The following is a 21262-nucleotide window of genomic DNA, read 5'->3' as shown; positions in this document are numbered from 1 at the left end:
AAAAAAGCCTACACAAGGGACTGATGTTCAATGACTGTTGGCTCTTCTCTTGCCAAGCCCTCTAGTTCGCCCACCCTACCTCCACAATCTCTCTGATCTCACACTCATTCTCCAGCCGCTCCAGTTTCAGGTGAGCTGTGCCGACCAGCTTGTCACTTCTGAAGAAGGATCTGGGAAGCCAAGAGTTAGAGAGGCTTGAACTGAGCAGGGAAGGCAGGAATGATCCAGCTAAGCCCAGCACAGGAAAAGAGTAGTAGCAGGGGCAGGAGCAGCAGCAATGGAGGCCATTCCTTCCAGCCCAACTAGTCAGTGTGACTGATGGTCGGGGGCCTCACCCTTTGTGGAAGATTTCAAATTTGATTCCTTTGCTTTGAATCACCCTCCTGAAGCCTCGGTGGTTTCGGTTGATGTTTAGTTTGAACAGCTGATCAAATTCTACAAGAAGGGGAGAAGACAAGAAGGGGCGAAGACAAGAAGAGACTTGGGTCCCAGGGATTTCCTGAGGAAACAGAGGGCTAGAGCTGGCCTCCCATCCTGATCTCTCTGCCCGCAATTCAGAGGGGCTGCCACCAGAGGGACGTAGAGCATGGAGATCCTGGCCTTGGCAGTCCAGCTGGACAGTTCTCATACTTTTAGACACAGATTACACCAAAGGGGGAAGGACTTGGAATTTGGAGTCCAGATTCCTGGATTCAAGTCCCATTCCCACCACCTCCTTGCTATGAGGCCCCAGGCGGGACCCTTTACCTCCCTGAGCCTGTTTCCCCAACTACATTAGAGGAGTGATGATAATACCTGCCTTTATCTCCCAAGTTGAGTAGACCAAGTAAGATAATAGATCTGAAAGCACTCTGGAAACATAAGTGCTGGAGACAGAGAGGAAGGGAGGAGAAAGTGGCCCTCACCTGGTGAGTTTGTGTTCTTTACCACAGCTGTTTTGCTTTTTTGAGCCTGCTCCTAAAGCAGTAAGAAGGAAGAAGTCAGGACAGCTTGAAAAAAAACAGGTATCCAGGGCCGGGAACTCTGGGCTAAGTCTGTGTTGAGGGAAGGGACCCCTGTAGGGAATGGGCCCGAGGGTCTTCAAACCCCTCCCTATGGGAGACCTCCCAGGGATGCAGAGAAATGGAGCACAGGGTCCTGGAATGGAAGACGGGGTTCAGAAGATCCTACCTCTACCTGAACCTCACCGAGTTAGGGTAGTGGAACTCAAACCGCACAAAAGCATCCAAGTCATCAGGGGTCACCCCTATGAAAGAGAAACGGGAGTCAGGATCAGAAGGGTTAGCCAGGAGCCCAGCGCTTGATGTGGAGGGAGAGCCAAAGCTTCCCTATTGGCCAGTCTGGGCAAGAGCCTCCTGGAGTAGGGTGGCTTTAGGGCTACCTGGAGGTGCTGGGAGGTTCATTCCCCGGACAATGATCAGATGCATTTCTGTGCTGTTGAGTTCTGAGAAGATCCTACAGCCAGGAAGCAAGGAGAAAGAGCAGTGGGGAAAGGTCTCCTCTTCCAGTGACTGCCTGCCAGCTGGGTGGCTGGTAATCAGGAGGGGAGGGGCCCAGGGAGGCAAAGCTTGTCTGGGTTAGCAGCAGCAAAGCTGGTACACAGACCTTGGGCTCTGACCCCTAGTCCAGAGCTCCTTCCCCAGCCACCCACAGCTCTGAGCTCCTCACAGGCAGGTGTCATGTCCTCTCCCCACCCCCTCCACTCCCAGCCCCAGTGCCTAGAGCAGGGCCAAGCCTGGGAAGCCTCACTCAAGGGCCCTAAGTCTCCAGCCTTGGCTCCCAGCCTCTTGCTCCATCCCTGCATGGAGCCATTGTCTCCCTTAGGCTTCAGCACCTCACAGTCTGGAATGTCTTCAACTCAAAGTGGTGGCTGGGAGGGTCGAGGCCCTGGGCCTGGGCCAGCTGCAGGATTTCAAGCTGCTTCCTGCGGTCCTGAGCAAGCTTCTCAAACCTGATAGGGACAGGCACGCACATCAACATGGCGGGGTTCATTTCTGCTCCCCACCCAACAAGCCCCAGCCCCAGCCCCTCACTTACCGGGTAGTCTCAGTCACATTGCCTTGGTGCATGAACTGCTTAGAGTACAGCAGACACTTCTGAAAATAGGGGTCCAGAGTGACTCCAGAGCCCAGAGCAGGATCTGTCTAGGTTGGCATTCGAGGCCTGACTTCTGAAAGCTACAACTTTCTGCAGCTTCACCCCTCTGCTTCCCCAACACATACCCCAAGGTCATCGTTTCCAAGTCCAATCACACTTTTCTGCCTAAGTTTTTGCTGTTTCCTCTCTTGAGGATAGCCATTTCCCCAAATTCACTTAGCAAACTCCTATTCTTCCTTCAAAACCTAATAGAAACGTCACTTCAGAAGGCCAACTTGCAGGCAGCACTTCAGACAGTTACACACACATACAAATATACATGTACATATATATTTTGATATATCTGTCTCCCCTAACTCTTCTTCCTCCCATCTTCAAAGTACTCTCCCCCCTCTACTCTGTTGTCTGAACTTCATAACCACCCTGAAAGAGGGGCATTAATCATCCTATTTTACAGATGAGAAGAATGTGGCTCAGAGAGGGGAAGTGCCTAGCCCAAGGTCACACAAGCAGTAAGAGGAAGAGCTAGAACTTGAATCCATGCCTCTCTCATCTGAGCCACATGCCTTTCCCCAGAGGGAGGCTGTGGGCACTGAAAGGGGAGGACAGACAAGCAGTCTACCAACCTCATGTTGCTCCAAAAGCATTTTTTGTAGCTGGGCATACACCTCCTCGGCCTTCTGGGAGAGTCGCAGGTCCTCATGATGAATGAGGATGAAGTCACCCTCCTCATCCGTCAAGGGTGAAGGCACCTGGCCAGGTCACAAGGCCCCTCAGGGCCCCAAGAGTCAGATTATTCCTCTACTGAGCCTAACAAATGCAGAAATCCAAACTAAATGTTTCTCCAGGTTCTACTAACCCCCAGTGGTGAGAACTCATTGCCTCCCCTTCTATCCCAGGCTGCTGCAATGCTCTGCCTCCCATTGGCCTTGCCTTGTCATCTCTGACCACAGGCAGCCTACCTGGCCTTCCCCTGGCCTCTCTTGGGAAAGAGATAGAGAAAGGCATAAGCAAAAGGCTCTTTCTCAGCTGTCACCACGTCCTACCCAAGTCCCACCTCCTCCAAGCAGGTGCCTCCTTCATAGCCCTGCCCATCAAGCCTGTCACTCACCTTCTCTGCCAGAGAAGTCCTGCTGCTTAACCAGGTAGGACTCACCTTGGAGAGGTCCACGGGTCGCCCAGCTCGGACCTGGACGATTTGAGCCTCAAGGCACTTGGCCACCCGCATGTGAGCTTTGGCCTGCTCCAAGTCCTGGCCACGCTTGGCCTGCAGGGCAGCCCGCTGGTACTGCAGTTTCCGTGTCTCTAGCACTGCCAGCTGCTCCCGCACTGAAGGGAGAGGGACAATGGTTAGAGCCGTGCATGCCCCTCACCAGAGCCTTCACTCCTCCACCCCTCTTTGCCCAACTCACCAGAGGGACTCAGTGACTCCTTAGAACTCGAGGCCTTGGGCTCAGGCAGGGACCGGGATGAAGGAACCAGAGGCTGTGCTGGCTTCTTGGCCACTGGGGCCTGAGCTGGGGACTCATCCTGCAGGTGCCCAAGAGGCTATCACAGGCGATCTGTTCCCCACCCCAGCCATGCCCGCTCCCAGACTTGGGCTGTCTTCCTAACGCTGCACTAACTCACTGTGTGACCTGAGATGAACGGCTTCCCCTCATGGGCCCTAGAGAATCTCAGAGCTACAAGCAGCCTCAAAGCTCTGAACTACCCTTCCCAACAGGAGATGGCAGGGTAAAGGGTTGAACCTGGGCTCTGGAGTCAGAAAGACCTTGGTTTGAATCTAGCTCTGCTAACTCCTAGCTGGGTGCCCTTGGCCAAGTTTTTTGTCTGTAAAACGGAAGAAAGAATACCTCCCTTGCTGGGTTTGTTAGTATGGGCAACAACAGGGTCTGGGTTTGCCTCTCATCTGCTGTCTCCCCCCACCAACCCCGGAGACCTGGGCCCTCAGCCAAACCTCGTTCTCATCCTCGTCTTCCTCTGCTGGGGCTGCATCCTCTGAGGAAGCCAGTTTCTGGGCAGCTGCTAAAGTAGCTGCCACTGCATCCTCCTCAGTGACCGTGGTGGGCTCCAGGCCAGGGATGGGAGGGAATCCTGTGGAAGAGAGAGACAGCTGGGAGAGGGGCAGGGGAGCCTCAGGGAAGCACTAGGCTGCTGTGGGCCCTGGCTGTATCTTCTTGGACATGGCTGGGATGGGTGGCTCCCACAAGAGTGGAGGCAGATCCATGAGAAATCATTTCCCCCTCCTCTGTCTTGCTCAGACACCTCCTCCTAAAGCCCCTAGGCCAAGGCCCACCCACCTGGAGGAACAGGCAACTCAGCAAAGTCAACTTTCCGTCCTGCGTGGTGTGCTCGAATGGCATCTTGATATTGCTGCAAGCGAAGGAAGGGAGGGACTTACGGTGGGCAGCAGTCTGCAGCCTCCACACGGGGAGAAACAGGGAGAGGAAGAAGGAGACAGCAGCCCCAGGAGGAAAAAGAGCCCCTGAAGCAGCAAGAGCTCCTGAGAGAGATACAGACGGGATGGGATCTCAAAGACCAGGGCTAGCTGCAAGAGCAGACAGACAGAGCGCCGCCAGCCAGGGGGAGAGGCCCACACAGGGCAGGGGGCTGCGTGGCTGCGGGCCCACCTTAGCAATGCGCTCGTGCATCCGGGCCTTGCGCTCATCCCCACTGCCCCGGGCCTGGAGGCCTGCCTCACGGTACTTGCTCAGCCTCTGCTGCAGCGCATCCAGCACTGTCTGTGGCTCAGTAGGGGCTGTTTGAAAGGAAGAAGGAGATGGCGTCAACTCTGCCTGCTTTTCCCCAGGTTGCCACTCCACAGTCCCACCATCCCATCCTACCTGGGGTTGCTGGGGTGTCAGGGGCCAGCAAGGGCTGCACTCGCTCCACTGCTGGGGATACAACTGAGGGTGCTGTGGGGGCCTTGGAAGCCTGTGGGAGGAGCTTCAGGTCTGGGGGACCCAGAGCAGAGGTGTCGATGGGGATGTCTGGCCAGCCCCAGCCCTAAAACTCCTCCCCAACCCTCGCCTGAGCAGGCTCCCCCCACCATCCGCATACTGACCCTCAGGTGCTGGGGGCATGGCACTCAGGTCCACAGGCTGCCCCTTCTCCAGAGCCTCCAGGACAGCACCAAATTTCTGCAGTAGAAAGAAAAGCAAGTGTGGGCATAAGCCAGGGAACCCCAAGAGCCTGGGGTGAAAAATGCCCTCTCAGGCTAGTTTCACTCAAGCCCAGTCTAGCTGCATGACCTTGAGGAGGTCACTGTCCGCATCTGTGAAACAAGAGGTTAGACACAGGGCCTGAGCCCGGCGCTGTACCTTCCCCGTCCTCATGAGCTCTCGGGCACGGTCGAGGTGTCCAGCCCGCTTGGCATTCAGGGCAGCCGTTTTGTATTCTCTCTGTCGGGCCAACAACAGGGCCCGGGGGTCGGGGTCTGAGTCAGGTGGGGCAGAAATGCGAGGGCTGCCCAAGAGGCTTGTCTCAGGCTGGGAAGGGTTGTCTGTGGAGAAACAAAAAGCCCACAGAGGGGGCATGAGGCTCAAAGAAGAAGGTGCATGCTTTGGGTTCCCAGCAACCACAGGTCTGGTTGGCCTGAGGACCTCTCAGGGGAGGTGCGACTGATGGCAATGGACAGTGACAGGATGAGAAGGCAGGCCACTGGCTCTGACGTTGGGAACTAGACAGGACTTGAGTGTCTCCAGATACCTGGCTCCACAGTGGGGGGACCTGGGGAGTCTGCCTCAGGGCTCCTGTTGGTTGTTTTCTGGGGGGCCAGAGGCCTCTTGCCCAAGGCCACTGGAGGTGGGATCTCATCCTCATTGATCTTCCTGCCTTTCCTCACAGCAGCCAGCTGAGACTCCAGAGTCTGAGGGAGAAAAGAACCAGAAACCCAGCCAGCCATCTTGGCCTGGTCCCTGCTCGAATACAGACCAGGGGCCCTTTACCTCCACAAGGCTGATGGGGAGGCCTCTACTCCACCAGCCCAACCTCCTGCTGCCTCACCCACCACCCTCAGCCCCACTCCTCCTAGCCCTGCTCCCCGGCTGGTCCCAACCCACCTTCAGGCCGCGCTCACAGCGCCTGGCTTTGGCTGCTTCACCGGCCTCCTTGGCACTGGCCGCAGCCTCCCGGTAGTTGCGGATCCGATCCTCCAGCAGAGCCTGCAGCGCCTGAGGCCCTCCAGCCTGTAGATACTTCAGTTCAGGGCCTGGCCACTCCAGGGCCAGCTAGGCCCTTGCTGCTCCCTCCCTGCAAGGAAGCTGCCCCAGAAAATGGAGCTCTTGGATTCAAGGAGAAGGAAGAGCCTAAGAGCCTCAAGGTGGGAGGCAAAGACTCACTGGAGAGGCCAGAGGCCATATCGGAGGCAAACAGAGAGGCCCAGACAATCTGTGGTGGCCAGGAAATGGCTGCGGGGGGTGGGCTGGGAGAACAGAGAGGCCTTTGAAGCCGGCCAGCTACCAAGGAGTTTCTCATGCTCAGTCTCTGCGTGGGGCAGCTGCTAGAGGAGGGCCCTGGAAAGGGTTACTGAGCCTTCTTATGCAAGCCAGGCTACATGCGTGTTAGTACACGGACACACAGGGCGATCAAAGGCACACAGGGTCCCTCCAGAACCTACCTGAGCCGCTGGGACCGAAGCTGTTAGGAGAGCTGTCTGCACAGGGGGTTCAATGTTTTCCTGTCCCTTCTCCTCCTCAGGGACACCTGGGCTGGCTGTCTCACTGCCATCCAGGGGCCCAGCCTCCTCATCTGCACCCAGGACCTCCTGCAGTTCAGTCTGGGGAGACACAAGTCCCAGATTGGGAGCCTCATGGCCATAGCTATGGTAGGATCTGAGAATAAAGGACCCTCTCCCCCAGCACTATTTCCCAACATCAGTTACTGTGTCTGAAAATCCCCTTTACCAAAACACTTCTTTAATCTGATCAAGGCTGACCTCGAAACAGTGCAGACTCGAAATCTGAGAAGACCCAAGTACAGAGCTCAGACCAGACATCAAAGGAGACCAGTCTCACACTGTACAGTCAGGAAAACGGGTCCAAGAAGGGCAAAGCACTCACTCCACACCAGAGCACACAGAGGCACAAACCCCAGGCCCCCTCCACAGGCCTGACCACAGGGCCCTCGCACACCAGCCTGGCAGACGCACCAGCAAGTCTGCGTCCTCCTCCAGCCCTTCCTCCTCCTCCTCCTCCTCCACATCCCGCATACAGTCCGCCGCCAGCTGCTCGATGTGGGCCATAGGCAGGGGAGCTGGGGGAAGAGGGTCACAGAGGGTCAGGGCAACTCAGAGAAGGCCCACGAGGTGGAAAAGAGGGTCTTCAACCCACTGTACTTGTGCGTTTCTCCACCCAGGTCGGAATCCTTCCCTTCCACAGCCAAACTCACACCTGGGAAACGCCTGCTCTTCCTTTATGAGCCAGCTCAAAAGACCCTCAGCAGGGAAACCTGCCTGGCCCTCCACAGGCAGCAAGCTCCTCCCTTCTCGGTACTGTTGCTGCAGTGGCTATTCATACACAGATTCACACGTTCGCCTTAGCCACACCTTTCACATGTGTAAACATTTTTAACGGCCATTTCAGATTCACAATAATTCTGCAAGATAGGTAATATTATCTCCATTTTATATATGAGTAAACTAAGAACTACCAATGTTAGTGTTCCTAACATTGCAAACCTAGTAAGTGGCAGAGCCAAGATTCAAACCTAGACTCGTCTAACCGCAAAGCAGGTTTGGAATGAGAGAGAAGGGAGGGCCATGGTTTTCCCCGACCAATGAGACCCTCAGCTCAGGGGCACAAGGGATGGCGGGTGGTTCTCTTTGAGGGTTCCTGGTGAGAAGAGAGGAAGATTTAGACCCCCTGACCCTTTCAGGCTGGGGAGGGAGATTCCACTTATTACTTGACAATTTCTGTGCACTTTTTATGTGCCCAATTCAGCCTTTGCTGAGCCCCGACTCTATATCAGGCCCTGGCTAGAGCAAAGGATAGAGACCTGAGTCAGTCTGAGAATCAGACTGCTGACTGTCCACAATAGGGAGGGGTCAGTCCAGGGAAGGAGTGAGCGCCCCCTCACACAGGTGTGTGAGCAGGGCAAGACGGCCTCTTGGTGGGAGTGCTGCAGAAGACACATGGCTATCAGAAAGATGAGGTGATCTGCCCGGCTCCTCCCAGCTGTGAGGAGAGGACCCTCTCCACCACCTGCCTGAGCCCATCTGGTCCCAGCGCCGAGCCCAGCCCAGTGCTGCAAACTCACCCTGCTCCTTGGGTGCTGGCTTCCTGCCTGTGGTCCCCGCTTCCCCAGTGAGGGCCAGCAGCTCAGCCTCCAGGTCTCCATCATCCTCCGTCTCCTCCATCCCCAGCAGCATGTCCTCTGGGCTCAACTCCACAAAGAGCCCCAGCTGAGAGCAGAGAAGCTTTCTTAGGCCCCACACAATGAGACAGAGGGTGGAGCCCAGCCCCAGAGCCAGTCTCCTACAGTCAGTGGTCAGTGGCTCCTTCACCATCTGTGAGGCCCAATGTGTGGGAAGGGAAACTGAGGCCTGCAACATTACCCCTTGGGACACTTACCTCCCTGGTGACTCTACAAACAACCCAGTAACACTATACTGCCTAACAGCACTATAGCAAAACTAACAGCACTAGCAGCCAATTTAGCTCTCTGCATGATCTTAGTTAATTCTCAGAATCCTGAGAGGTAGGTCCTATTTGTTTTTTAATTGTGGTAAAACACACATAACATGAAACTTATCACCTTAACCTTTTTTTTTAAAGAAGAAGAAGATTAGCCCTGAGCTAACTGCTGCCAATCCTCCTTTTTTGCTGAGGAAGACTGGCCCTGAGCTAACATCCATGCCCATCTTCCTCTACACGTGGGACGCCTACCACAGCACGGCTTGCCAAGCGGTGCCAGGTCCGCACCCAGGATCTGAACCAGCGAACCTCAGGCCGCGGAAGTGGAACGTACGCACTTAACCGCTGCGCCACCAGGCCAGCCCCTCATCTTAACCAATTTTAAGTGTAAAGTTCAGTGGCATTAAGTACATTCACACCCTTGTGCAACCATCACCACCATCCATCCACAGAACCCTGTTCATCTTGCAAAACCGAAACTCTGCACCCATTAAACAACTCCCCACTCTCCCCTCTCCCTAGCACCTGGTCACCACCATTTTACTTTCTGTCCCTACGAATCTGACTGCTCTTAAACTAAGGTGGGTCCTATTTTTATCTCCATGTTCAGATGAAACTGAGACAGCCTTTTAAGTAGCAAAGCTAGAATTTAAAATAAAGTCTTGTGACTTGACTGTCTGCCCTATAGCCTACCACATCCCTTACCTGCCTCTTCTAAGACAATAAAAATGGACTAAGAAATCTCAGGACTTGGGCCCAGAAGAAATAAAGGGAGCAGATTAGAGGAGAGAGCCCCTCAGCTTCCCACTTGGGCCGCAGCCCTCTGTCCCTAGGGAGCAAAGCTCTCCCAGTGGCCTTAGCCCTCAAGCCCTGGCATCTTTGGCTGGCAAGCAAAGTCATGGCCCTAAATGAGGAACCCATCAGAACACCCTAAGCTTTGGTGTTTCCTGAACCCTCTGTATCACTGACATGCAGGTGGCAATGACAGAAGGAGGCCTGGGTTGAAACACAGGAGAGTTCAGGCCTCATTTCCCACAAGTGTGCGGCAAGAGCTAGTCAGAGGGACTCTAAGGGCTCTGCCCACTCCAGGAGGCACTGCTCGAAGTCTCCGGACTAATGGGGAAACCACACAGGTGACCCAGTCTGCCCAAGCTGTCTAGGGACCTCCCACCCTCAGACTGGCCCAGAGGTGAAGGAGGCTATATCCATACCTGCTTGGCAACTGCCACACCCTGGCCACCAGCCTGAGCGCCCTTCCGAGGTCTTGGCCCTGGCATCTTGGCAGCCAAGATACCTGATGGGGAGCGGAAGAGATTCAGCCTGGAGCAGCCTACAGCCCCGCCCCCGACACTGCTACCTGTGGGCAGGCGGCTAGTAAAGTCCCAACTCAGAGAAAGAAGGCAACCCTAACACCAAAGAAGGAGATGCTAACGCTGGAATCAGGGCACCGAAGCAGGCAACACGGGAGATGGAGGGATGGCGACCACCTGCTAAGGGGTTGAAGTGGGGAGTTTGGACACACCATAAAAAGTTACTGCACTGATTGACAAATCTGGATTGAACCCAAGAGGTGTGAGTGTGGAGGGGCCTCGGAAGGCAGACTGGGGGCGGGCACAAGGCTGGGGAGAATTCAGAAAGGCTCTAGAGCTGTGCTGTCAAATACGGTAGCCGTATGTGGCTATTTACTTTCAAAGTAAAATTAATTAAAATTAAATTTCCAGTTCCTCAACTAGTGGCTACCGTTGGCCAGCACAAACACTGAACACTTCCATCACCGCAGAAAGTTCCACCGGACAGGTCTACTCCGGAGGAAGCAGGCTCAGCGTTCTGCTTCCCCGGACCTCACGGCACTCGGAGGCCCTGCAGGGCGTCAGGCCCCGGGGGAGCAGGACGCACCCGCCTCGCCCCCGGCCCTCAAAGGACATCCTCACGGGGGAGGGGGCCTCAGCAGCCGACAGAAACCCACGGGGCTGCTCCAGGGGCGGCCCTTTATCCAGCGCCGAGAGAAAAAGGTTCTCGGAGAAGGCGATGCCTGTGCTGAGTCACGAAGCAGCTGGGGGCAGCGAGAGGAATAGGATTCCAGAGGGGACCACCTGAGAACGGCGCTGGGGCGAACACCTGGGACTCCCGGGGCACAAAGTGTGGGACACGAAACGGCACAAGGGAAGCTGAAACTGCGAGCAAGGGGCAAAAGAGAAAACCTCGAAGCCTCAGGGAGTTGGGGCAACTCTGAGGGCAACGGACGTGACGGGGTCGGGTCGGCGACTCAGAAACGTCCCTCCGGAGGGGAGGCCGGCAGCCGCCTCGGGAGGGAGCATTTGCGACGGTCTCGGCGAAGGGGCGAGCGGGGGAGGCGGGGCGGCGCCGGGGACGGAGTCCGGGGTTAGAGGTAAAGCCACCGGGGCTCCCAGGCTACTGGACGTGGCGCACAGGAGGGGCGCGCAGGGTGACTCCGGGCGTCAGGTTTCGGTGACCTGGGTGAGTGGCAGGCCGTCACCTGAGCGGGGGCACGGAGGGAGCGGGCTCTGGGAAAAGACGAGGTCAGACACGCCACATCTGCGGCTCCGGGGACACCGGGCTGGGGCATCGGTGCTGGACCCGGGCCTGGACTCAGGAGAGGTGGGCGGCGGAGCGCGCAGAGGCGGCGAAGCCGGCGGACCCCACTCCCGCGCGGCGGGACGCGCTGCCCTGCCCCAGCCGACTCCATCTCCCTCGCCGTCCCCACATCTCCCCACGCTGGGGGGCGGGTACGCTGCATACCTCGCGGCGGATCCGAAACCAACCCAGGCCTTCTCCCGCCCGGCGCCGCCCAGGGCTCCCGCACCCCAGGGCCGCGGCGTTGGGCGTCACAGGAAGCGACCCCGCGGGAGCCGGCTAGCGCCCTAACACGTGACTCCACCGCCCGTCCGGCGCGCAACACGCATGCCCAGAGCGAAGCGGGCGTGGAGCTCCAACAGGTGACTCCAAGGGTGGGCGTTCTCAGCGCGCAGGCGCCGTTCGGCAGGTAGCGCGAAGCTCGCCGAGACGGTCGTTCGGCGGTTCCGCGGGTGTTCCGCGGCTCGCGCAAACGCAGTAGGCGGGCCTCTGCTCTTAAGCGTTCGCTTCTCTCAGTTCGAGGCTCCCGGGCGCACGCTCGCCCGGCCTAGCTCCCGTCACGCCCTCGCCCCGCCCCTCTCGGCGTGGGGGCGGGGCTGGCGCAGGCTCCGCCCTGGAGGAGGGGTGTCTCCACCTTTCGCCCTCCCCGTAAGCGTGCTGTTTACCGGGAGTCTCCAGGGCAGTGGGCGGGGCGTCACCATCGTTTTCGTAAACACTCGAGACCTGAATGTCCTTTTTCCCGTCAGAAGGCGGTTTGAATACTTAAGATAGGACAGTCGAGGGTGTGACAGCGAGCTCTCACCGCTCTCCGCCGCAGGGCTGTGAGCGGGGCGGGCGTGGAAGAGAACCCCGCCTGCCGCAAGCCTGGCAGCCCCCTTACTTCTCCTGCCTCCTACACTCCTAGATTCTCATTATGTTTTGTATTCAGCGGTTTCAAAGATCTGCCAGTTTCCTGGGACAAAGAGCTTTTCCATCTCCTTATTGCTTTGCGGTGATTTCCCAAAGAGACCGACTTTACCATTTTAAAAATTGAAGTTTCACTCTTAATATTTTTTCTCATTAAAATTTTTTTTAATTTTATAATATTTAAGATATACACAAAGATATAGAATATTTCACATTTGCCAGAATGCAAGCTCCACAAAGGCAGTTTTGTTTGTCCTCTAGGTTATCTCCAGTGTCTAGAGCAGTGCATGGTACACAGTGGGCACTTAATAAATAGTTCCTATTTCTGGTGTAAATTAACATAAATACATGGCCACCTACCACAAGTTTAAGAAAAAAACAGTACAATACAGTTGAAGCCATCTGTACACTTCTTATGCTGCAACCCTTTCCCAAAGAGATACCCACTATCCTGAATTTGGTGTTTATTACTCCTGTGCATTTCTTTCTATTTCTATTTATGTATATATCCTTAAGCAATCCGTAGTATTTTTTCGCAAACTTTAACATTATACTATTGGTATCACTGCATGTATTCCTCAACTTTTTCTACTTAATCCTATTTATATGCTTCACCCACATTTGTTACATATTCTCCCAGAACTTTTATATAGACACAAGTAATTGTGTGCATATATTTACATATATGATATGTTACCATTAAATAAATAGCAGGGCTACTAAGAGAAATATATGTCAGAGGGAGGGCCCACTGTAGGAAGCATGGTTTAGTTTTACAATCTGTTTGTAATGACTATAAACTTCCCAAATATTCTGGAAAAAGCAAATTATTTAATGGAAAATTCCAAAATATGTGACAATGATTTCTATTCAGTATACTTTGCTACAATAATTCCATGTGCTTAGAAAAACATCATCAGGCTCTTTAAAAAGAGCAAATCAAAACAAAACAAAACCCCAAAACAAAAGAACCCCAGCAGATCACAGCTCTTCCTTGTGAAGCCCTTCACTCTTCCTTTAGAGCATACAGCACAGCATCCTGGCTGACATTGAGCCGCACACGAAGGAGCAGGTCGTTCCTGCTGGGCTCCACGAGCAGGAGGCGGCAGGAGCCCAGCTGACAGCACACTGCCATGGTCTCTGTCATGGTGGGGTACGGGAGCCCCTCCATCCTGCAGAGTGCCACATGTTGACTGTATACCTAGAAACAAACAGCAAACATGAGGTCAGCCGCTAGGAAGATTAAGAGCAAAGGTAGGTAGTCCTGGGTCTGTGTTTGATATAATTTCTTTCTTTTTTGGTCCAGGATACTCAATAGCCCGGAAGGCATCAATGGGAACCCCACTCGGGCACAAATGCAGGGGCAGAATGCAATAGTGATCTCAGAATCAGAGAACAGCAGGTCTCAATCCTGGTTCTACCAGTTACCTAAATACGTAACCATGGGCAAGTTGTCTCGCTCTTTGAGCTTCTGTTTTATGTATTAAATGTACTACAATAGCCCTCATGAGTTCATGGATATAAAATATCTGGTAATTGTCACTGTTACACAACTAGCCCTAGTCTCCAGGGGCTGAGTTCTACAACTGAGATTGTCATAATTCAAGTCAAATTTTGCTACAAGGGCATTTTCCTTAGCAGATACAGTGTGCAGGTGCCAAGGCATGACCCTTAGAAAAGCACAAAGGCTGAGAGAGAATACTGAATAAAGACAGGCAGGAGGGCAGCTGGGAACACAGACTCCTAAAGCCCCTGGGAAGGTCAGGCAAGTCTGTAGCACTTCCCTGTCACTCTAGATTCCAATTCTAAGTCTATCTCCCCCCTCCCTGTACTAGCCTGAGAGCTTGTCAGGAGCAGGGATATTGACCAATTCAGCTCCCGGCTCCTGGCACGCATCACAGTTCATGGCACACTGCAGATGTTCAGGAAATGTTTACAAACTAAAATGAAAGTCACTCTCTGCAGAAGAGCTGTCTCAGGCTCTAGAAGAAACATGACCAGCCACTAAGTATTTGAAAAAGAATTTAAAGAAGTAAAGAAAAACTGTAGGAAGTAAAAAAGTAGACAGATGGAAAATGTTTTCCTGATCTATTTGTACGTCTAAAACATACACAGACACAGACAAATATACTCCCAGGTACACAATTAATCTTCTAAGGCAACCTGTTATATACGGATACTAGTTTTAAATAAACCACTAAGGCACAAGCCCTAATGATTCCTTGTACTTTATATAACTGAAACTATGCTCAAAGAGTGTTCAAACTGATCTTTGTGATTTTTTTTAAACATAGCTCATTCTGAAAGCCTTGGCCCCACTACACCATAAGCTATATTAGGGCAGTAACTTCTATCTTGTTCATCTTGGAATCTCCCACCCCTAGAACAGGATCTGGCACATAGTAAACCTTCAACCTAATAGGCAGGAACTAGTTGCTAAAGGTATCTTCTCATGCAAGTCAATAAAATATCACATAAAAATAGGTGCTGCTCTGATATTCTTTAGCGTAATCAGTTTGGCACAAAATAGAGATAAACTGTTACAAAGTGATCGAAATTCCCACATATTTCATTTTATTTTATTATTATTTTTTGTTTTTTGAGGAAGATTAGCCCTGAGCTAACATCTGCCACCATCCTCCTCTTTTTGCTGAGGAAGACTGGCCCTGAGCACACATCTGTGCCCATCTTCCTCTACTTTATATGTGGGATGCCTGCCACAACATGGCTTGCCAAGTGGTGCTGTGTCCGCACCGGGGATCGCAACCAGCAAACCCTGGGCCACCAAAGCAGAATGTGCCCACTTAACCGCTGCACCACCGGGCCAGCCCCTCCCACATATCTTAAAGGCACAAGACCAAAATCTAGAAGGATTTGAAAAAAGAAGATCAACCACCTGTTGAAATGTTGCTTCCTCCAGTCCTGATCGACGGAACTCTGCAAGGATGGCTCTTAGGAAGCTCTGTTCCAGAACGGAGGAATTTCTTAAAGAAAATGAGAAGATATGAAATTTCATAAGTGGCTGTACCACCAGCCTAGAGGAAAGCTAAAAAAAAGCTTTTCTGCATCTTTAGAGAAGAGAGAGGCAAAAACTGAGGAATACTTTCTCCCATATTATTCAGCAAGCAGCCCCTACCCTCCCCAGTCTCAAAATGATATGGAAAAAAGAAGTGAGGGAACACAGCAACTATATCTGGAAGTCCCAGCACCCGCATTTCAATGAGCCGAGTATATCATTACACGTGAGAAAAGTGGCTGCTTCCATCTTCTTGTTGCCACAGCATTTTATTTCACTAAACACCCATAGTGTAGCTCAGGACATGGTAATTACTCTCCTGTTATTCTAGGTTCACATTTCTGTCTTCCTGACTAGACTATGCCCCTTAAGAAAAAGGACGGTGTGTTCAGCAAATGCAGGTTGAATGCGTAGAAGGTTGGAAAGGGAAACACGCTCCCATGGCCTTCCCAGACTGTGGCCCTCTCCAGTTGTCTTCCGAGGAAGGTTCAGGGTCAGGAAGCAGAAGCAGAAGCATCTTACTTGATGGCGGTGATGTATGACGATGAAAACATCTCATCTACTGCTTCCAGCAGGTGGGCTACAGTCACCAGGCCAGGAGAGCCGGGCTTCTGGCAGGAGAACTCACAGATGTCTGTGGCGCGCCTACAAATGTCCAGGCAGCGTCGTGCATCTCCAGAGAGGGCTGCTACCTACAAGAGGGCACATTTTATTCCTTGAGGTCCCCTTGCCACTTAGCCCAGGAGAAAAACAAACAGATTTTATCTTCAGCTAAAAAGGAAAGGTGGTACTAGGAATGGACCTACACCTAAAGTTAAGTCCATAGGCCTGGCTGGGAAGCAGGAAGTCCAGATATAAATTATTCTCCTGTGCCTGGGACTCTTCCCCGAGCCCAAACCTTTGTCTTGGTTTTACAGGTAACTCCACAATGGAAAAGGCACAGATTCTCAGAATTACTTAATATTAGAGAAATGAAATCTAAAAGAAGAGACCCTTGGCCCGAGATCATTGTTGAACCGTCTGGAAACACAAGGGTCTAGTTCCTGCATGAAGACAGAAATGTGCCCCCAGAAGCAGCCAGCCTAAGCCAAGAGGCTGAGGTGGAGCCTACTTTGGAGATAAAGCCACAGCCTGAGCCTCCCTCACAGCACATGGTGAATTTGGGAGACCACCTAATCATTGGCTAAACAAACCAGAATCAAGAGGGAAGGAAGCCACAAAGCTGGAGGACCCAGAGGAATCTGTGGTTAGATGAATCCTACTCTCTCTAAAGCTGACTTAAAAGGCCACTTGCATCCCAATTTCACTGAGGGAATTCTTACAGTCACTGTGGCCTATAAAGATCTCTGTTTCTATATCCTCAGTAGTTGCCAGCAATCCCCACCATTTGCCTGACAACCATCACAAGTGACAACATCCCAAAACGATTACTTCCTTCCAAAGTGCATCTACATTAAATCTTAAAAGCAAATTGTATAGGCATGTATATACACAACACACCAAGACAGTAAAAGTAGTCATTTCTGGGAAGTAGGATTATAGGAGTTTTGAAATGTTTTATGCCCATTTCTGTTTTCAGAATTCAAATTTAAGACACTCAAAACAGAAATCACTTTTCCAGTAACCCAAGACAGAAACATGAGTATCAGCTTATATTCTTTCCTTCCTCTAATCTCGCACATCGAATGGGGAAGGTCGTCCTGTGGCTGTTTCTGCCCTATGCCTTCTTTCCTCTGATCACCATTACCACTGCCTTGTGAAGCAGTACGCGAAGTGGGTAACTACACAGGCCTAAGAACACAGTGAGCAGGGGGCCCTGGGAAGCGAGAAAACAGCCAGAGCAGTTCTCGCCCCTAGGGTATCGTGAACCCTGGGGACCATAAGCACCTTTCTGACTGCAGCTGCGGTGAGGAATAAGCTGGGACCCAGCCACCAGGGAATCTAGGAGAAAACTTTGCATAAACTGGGACCCGACCTCCACAACACCCTCAGGAAGAGGGTAAATGAGAGACCCATCTTGCAGCAGGGATGACAAGAAAAATGGCCTGTTTTGTCCTGGTGCTGGGTGATGCAGCGTGAAAAAACTCACAGTCTTTGCAACCACAGGCCTTCATGTGGATTTGTGGCCCAAATTTCTGTTGTGTCTACTAAAAACTTCAAGTGGAGGATTTTGTTTTAAAATGGTCCCAGTCGGTAGTGCCCCATGGTAACTGACAAAAGCAAAAAAAAAACTCCAAATGAACTCAATTTCAATCCAGGCCTCGGTTAATTCACAGATAAAGCTCTAAGGAAAATGAGCATACAGTAAAAAAAAAAAAAACCTGAAAAAACAAAATCGAGACACAAAAACTAGGAAACAATGAATGCACAGGACCCAGCAATCAATGGTATTAGACCCACAAAAACTTCAGATATTGTAATTATAAGACTCAAAATATAAAATAGGTACATTTCTTTATATGCAAGGAAACAACAGAGATGTTTGAAATTACAGTCGAGTTTTGGGTAATAACAGCATCCAAATTTGATGCCTTCGGAAACATTATTAAAAGACAAGAACCCTAGGGGCTGGCCCAGAGGTGTGGCAGTGAAGTTCGTGCACTCTGCCTTGGTGGCCCAGGTTCGAGGGTTCAGATCTCTGGCATGGACCTACATTGCTCATCAAGCCATGCTGTGGTGGCATCCCACATGCAAAAAAGAGGAAGATGGGCACAGATGTCAGCTCAGGGCCAGTCTTCCTCAGCGAAAAGAGGAGGACTGGCACCAGTTAGCTCAGGGCCAATCTTTGTCAAGCAAAAAAGATAAGAACTCTTAAAGGAAGGGAAGCCAGAGGAGAGGAGTAAACAATCTAATTCTACAAGTTGGAAAGAGGTGGCAGAGTAGTGGTTGACTTAGCAGACTGGAGAAAGCCAATTCCAAAGCCAGTAATGAGGAATCCAAGAACAAATCTAAGTAACATTAAAAATCTTCAAATTGCTCAGGAGTTAGTGGAACTGGAACTGGAGGTAAAGGGGGGTGTTTGGCTAGAATAAGAGGGAGTGGTTGAAAGTTAAGAAACTGGTGCCCTAGATCAGGAGTCAGCAAACTACGGGCCACACATTTTTTTGTAAATAAAGTTTTATTGGAACACAGCTATGCACATTCATTCACAGTCACGCATGGCTGCTTTGTGGACGGAAGGGCAGAGCTGAATAGTGGTGACAGACCTTTATGGCCCACAAGGTCTAAAACATTTACTACCTGGCCCTTCACAGAGAAGTTTGCTGACCCTTGCCCTAGATCTTCCCCCATTTCATGCTGTTGGGTAAACATTAGAGGCACTGAGGGACCATTTAAGGCTCTGTGAGAAAATTTTGTGTCTTGGTAATTTGTACTGTTTCATAAAACCCTTTGCCCTGGAGATTATCCCTCTCCTACCGTGGCAGGAAACCTGAGATTTATTCCCATTTTTCAGAGAAGAAAACTGAGGCTCAGGAAGTTTTTAAGTAACTTTCCTATAACCTTCCCCATACCTCTTAAGCATTAGAGCCAGAATTCAAATCAAGTTTGTCTACCTGACTGTTCTGCCCTTTTCATTATACAAAGCTGCTGGCTCCCTGAATCAATTAATCTTCATTTGTATCTAAATCCACCACAGTCATGGCCTTCTAATTAATCATACAATAAGAAGGTTAAGGAATTTTATTTGTACTTTTTGTATTTGTTTTAACAGGACTTCCCAAATTTCTCTTCATCCCCAGAGCACCCAGCACAGAGCCTCACACCGACAGGTGCTGCTCAGCAAAGACTCGCCGACTGCCGTGCAGGTGTGGCGAGGAGCTCCCGAGGGTGACTTACCTTCCTGGCTACAAACTGGATGGCATCATCCTCAAAGGCCCTTAAATGTTTGAGTCGAGACCCTAGGATCTGCTGCAGCTGGCTGTGAGTGTAGGGCTGGAAGGACATCCTGGTGAGGCCCTGGGAAGCCAAGGTGACAGAGGAACAAGTTCATGGACTGTCCACTCTGACAGTCCTGGTGGAAAGCCACCGCGAGTCCCCAGACCCAATTTCTAAGACCCATATAACAATTTACACATTTCACCCTAGGTAGTCGACTACCACTGCTTCCAGCTCCTTCTGTTACTGACAATGGTATCCTGCAGGGCAGCAGTTCTCAACTATTATTCATTCCGCTTAAAAGAACCTTTTATTCCACCAGAGTCATTAGAAGCAGACAGAAGCAGAGGAGCTCTAATTAGGGTGGCTGGGAGGATCTTCAGCTCTACGCCACGCACAGGCTCAGCTCCTCGCTTCACTCCTTGTTTATTTGTACTTGATGTTGTGCTTCCAGCTGAACCACAAGGTCCATGAGGGTAGAGACCACGTCTGCCTTGTTCACTGCGATACTCCATGCACATCACACTGCCTGGCAAGGGTAAGTACTTAAGTATTTTAAAAATAAATAAACCGCCAGGGCTCTGTGCAGTTTAAGAGCGCACAGGTAGCAGAACACCAAGAAGATATGTTTCCAGAAAATCACGCAATGGTGACAGTTAATTCCAACTTAGAAGTTATAAGAATTTCAGGGGCCGGCCCAGTGGCTCAGCAGTTAAGTGGGCACATTCTGCTTCGGCAGCCAGGGCTTTGCCGGTTCGGATGCCATGCTGTGGTAGGTGTCCCACATATAAAGTGGAGGAAGATGGGCATGGATGTTAGCTGATAGGCACGGATGTTAGCTGTGGGCCAGTCTTCCTCAGCAAAAAGAGGAGGATTGACAGCAGATGTTAGCTCAGGGCTAATCTTCCTCAAAAAAAAAAATTTCAGAAATCATGTTTCTTACTTTCCCATTTATTTTAGTTTCCTATATATTCATTTTTGCAGAACTCCTTGGCCCAGCTTAAGAATTTGTAAGAACAGCTTGCAAACAGCCTGAGGACCTACCAGTCGGCTTGACACCCGGTTCATCATGATGCGTTCTGGCAGGTCCATAGTGTTGGCAATGGTTAGGACCACAAGCCGGGCCTCCTTGTGAGTGGGCCAGTCAAAGAGATTGTACATTACATCTTGTTTCTGAGTCCACAGAAGGTCGAGCTGCCAGGGAAATGGAGACAGATGCAGAGTCCACCACAGAGACCAAGCCAGGGCCGCAGAGTGAAGACCTGTTACTATTGCTTTAGCTGCATGCACGTCTCAGGTCTCACCACCAACGCAGCAAGGAAGTCAATGGACACAGGCATCTCTCCACCAGAGAACCGGCCCAGATGAATGAAGAAGGCAGCCAGGACTTCCCTCCTGCCCAGTATTTGCTCCCAGAATACTGCAGTCAAGACCTACCCATTTCCTCTTCAGTCCTCCCGGGGACACCTCCCTACCTCATCCACAAGCAGCACGGTGGTTTCCTGAGAGGACCCTTGGGTGCGGAATCGCTTTGCTAGCAGTTCTGCCGCATGGATAGCTGTTGCCTTTTGGCCTGTCAGCTTCTGCATTGGGAGGGAAAAAAGGTATGGTAACCTGTAAGGATTTTACTCCCCTGGGCTTAAAGTGAAACCTGCAAACAGAGGAAGCCACTTGGTGTGAAGACGTCAGTATCCTCTACCCTGCCTTCCACTCTAGTCTTCACCCTATCCCGCAAGGAGAGGAGAAGGCACCAAAAGAGAAGATAAAAAAAAGTCTGTGTCTGAAATGCAAATGAGCCACAGCCTAGCCCCAGAGACCCCTCCCAAACCATGGCTACATGACTCAATTTATAACCGGACACTACTCATTCCAAGATAACAGCTACCGACTGGAAGGGCAAGGTTCCTACTCTGGCTTCCCTCTAACCCTCTTTCCACAGCTTGCCACACTGCCTCCTGTGTGCGAATGGTTTTCACCATGTTGGTAAGTCCTGGCCTCCAAGAACGCATTTCCAGCTTCTAGACTTGAGGGTAGGAATTTTGCCTTCCTGGCCCTTGCTACCTCTGCACAAAGGGCAATGCCTGGCGTGTTGTAAACATGTAATATGCACAAAATTAAATAAACGTTTCCCTTTCACGTG

General features: G+C 51.6%; 2 protein-coding genes and 1 long non-coding RNA gene across 4 annotated transcripts in view; 1 reads left to right on the top strand and 2 right to left on the bottom strand.

Annotated features, from left to right (window-relative positions):
- Positions 1-11620, bottom strand: part of CC2D1B (coiled-coil and C2 domain containing 1B) — a 14202-nt gene extending 2582 nt beyond the window's left edge. The window contains exons 1-23 of the mRNA XM_023636821.2: positions 11490-11620; positions 9941-10023; positions 8353-8497; positions 7247-7350; positions 6716-6874; positions 6159-6284; positions 5806-5965; positions 5418-5599; positions 5162-5237; positions 4941-5051; positions 4728-4855; positions 4398-4470; positions 4055-4191; positions 3510-3627; positions 3254-3426; positions 2724-2849; positions 2038-2096; positions 1835-1951; positions 1382-1455; positions 1188-1246; positions 906-957; positions 336-435; positions 80-170 (exon numbers count right to left, since the gene is read on the bottom strand). Coding sequence (XP_023492589.2) covers positions 80-170; positions 336-435; positions 906-957; positions 1188-1246; positions 1382-1455; positions 1835-1951; positions 2038-2096; positions 2724-2849; positions 3254-3426; positions 3510-3627; positions 4055-4191; positions 4398-4470; positions 4728-4855; positions 4941-5051; positions 5162-5237; positions 5418-5599; positions 5806-5965; positions 6159-6284; positions 6716-6874; positions 7247-7350; positions 8353-8497; positions 9941-10006 — 2436 coding nt within the window. The 5' untranslated portion in view covers positions 10007-10023; positions 11490-11620. The remainder of the gene's footprint in view (positions 1-79; positions 171-335; positions 436-905; positions 958-1187; positions 1247-1381; positions 1456-1834; positions 1952-2037; positions 2097-2723; positions 2850-3253; positions 3427-3509; positions 3628-4054; positions 4192-4397; positions 4471-4727; positions 4856-4940; positions 5052-5161; positions 5238-5417; positions 5600-5805; positions 5966-6158; positions 6285-6715; positions 6875-7246; positions 7351-8352; positions 8498-9940; positions 10024-11489) is intronic.
- On the top strand, positions 11085-21262 carry LOC138923142 (uncharacterized). Of its 2 annotated transcripts, none has more exons than XR_011436350.1 (4): positions 11085-11207; positions 18987-19167; positions 19577-19660; positions 20107-21262. It is a non-coding gene; the product is annotated as an uncharacterized lncRNA (long non-coding RNA). The 2 variants fall into 2 exon arrangements; XR_011436349.1 differs by having other exon boundaries at positions 18959-19167.
- Positions 12374-21262, bottom strand: part of ORC1 (origin recognition complex subunit 1) — a 35834-nt gene continuing 26945 nt past the window's right edge. Inside the window, exons 13-18 of the mRNA XM_023636823.2 lie at positions 20598-20705; positions 20167-20316; positions 19084-19203; positions 15769-15938; positions 15127-15214; positions 12374-13431 (exon numbers count right to left, since the gene is read on the bottom strand). Of these exons, the coding sequence (XP_023492591.2) occupies positions 13237-13431; positions 15127-15214; positions 15769-15938; positions 19084-19203; positions 20167-20316; positions 20598-20705 (831 nt within the window). The 3' untranslated portion in view covers positions 12374-13236. The remainder of the gene's footprint in view (positions 13432-15126; positions 15215-15768; positions 15939-19083; positions 19204-20166; positions 20317-20597; positions 20706-21262) is intronic.

The sequence above is a fragment of the Equus caballus genome, chromosome 2 (genome assembly GCF_041296265.1).
Source record: "Equus caballus isolate H_3958 breed thoroughbred chromosome 2, TB-T2T, whole genome shotgun sequence".
In the NCBI taxonomy this organism is placed as follows: Eukaryota; Metazoa; Chordata; class Mammalia; order Perissodactyla; family Equidae; genus Equus; species Equus caballus.
This window is presented reverse-complemented; position numbering and strand designations above follow the sequence as displayed.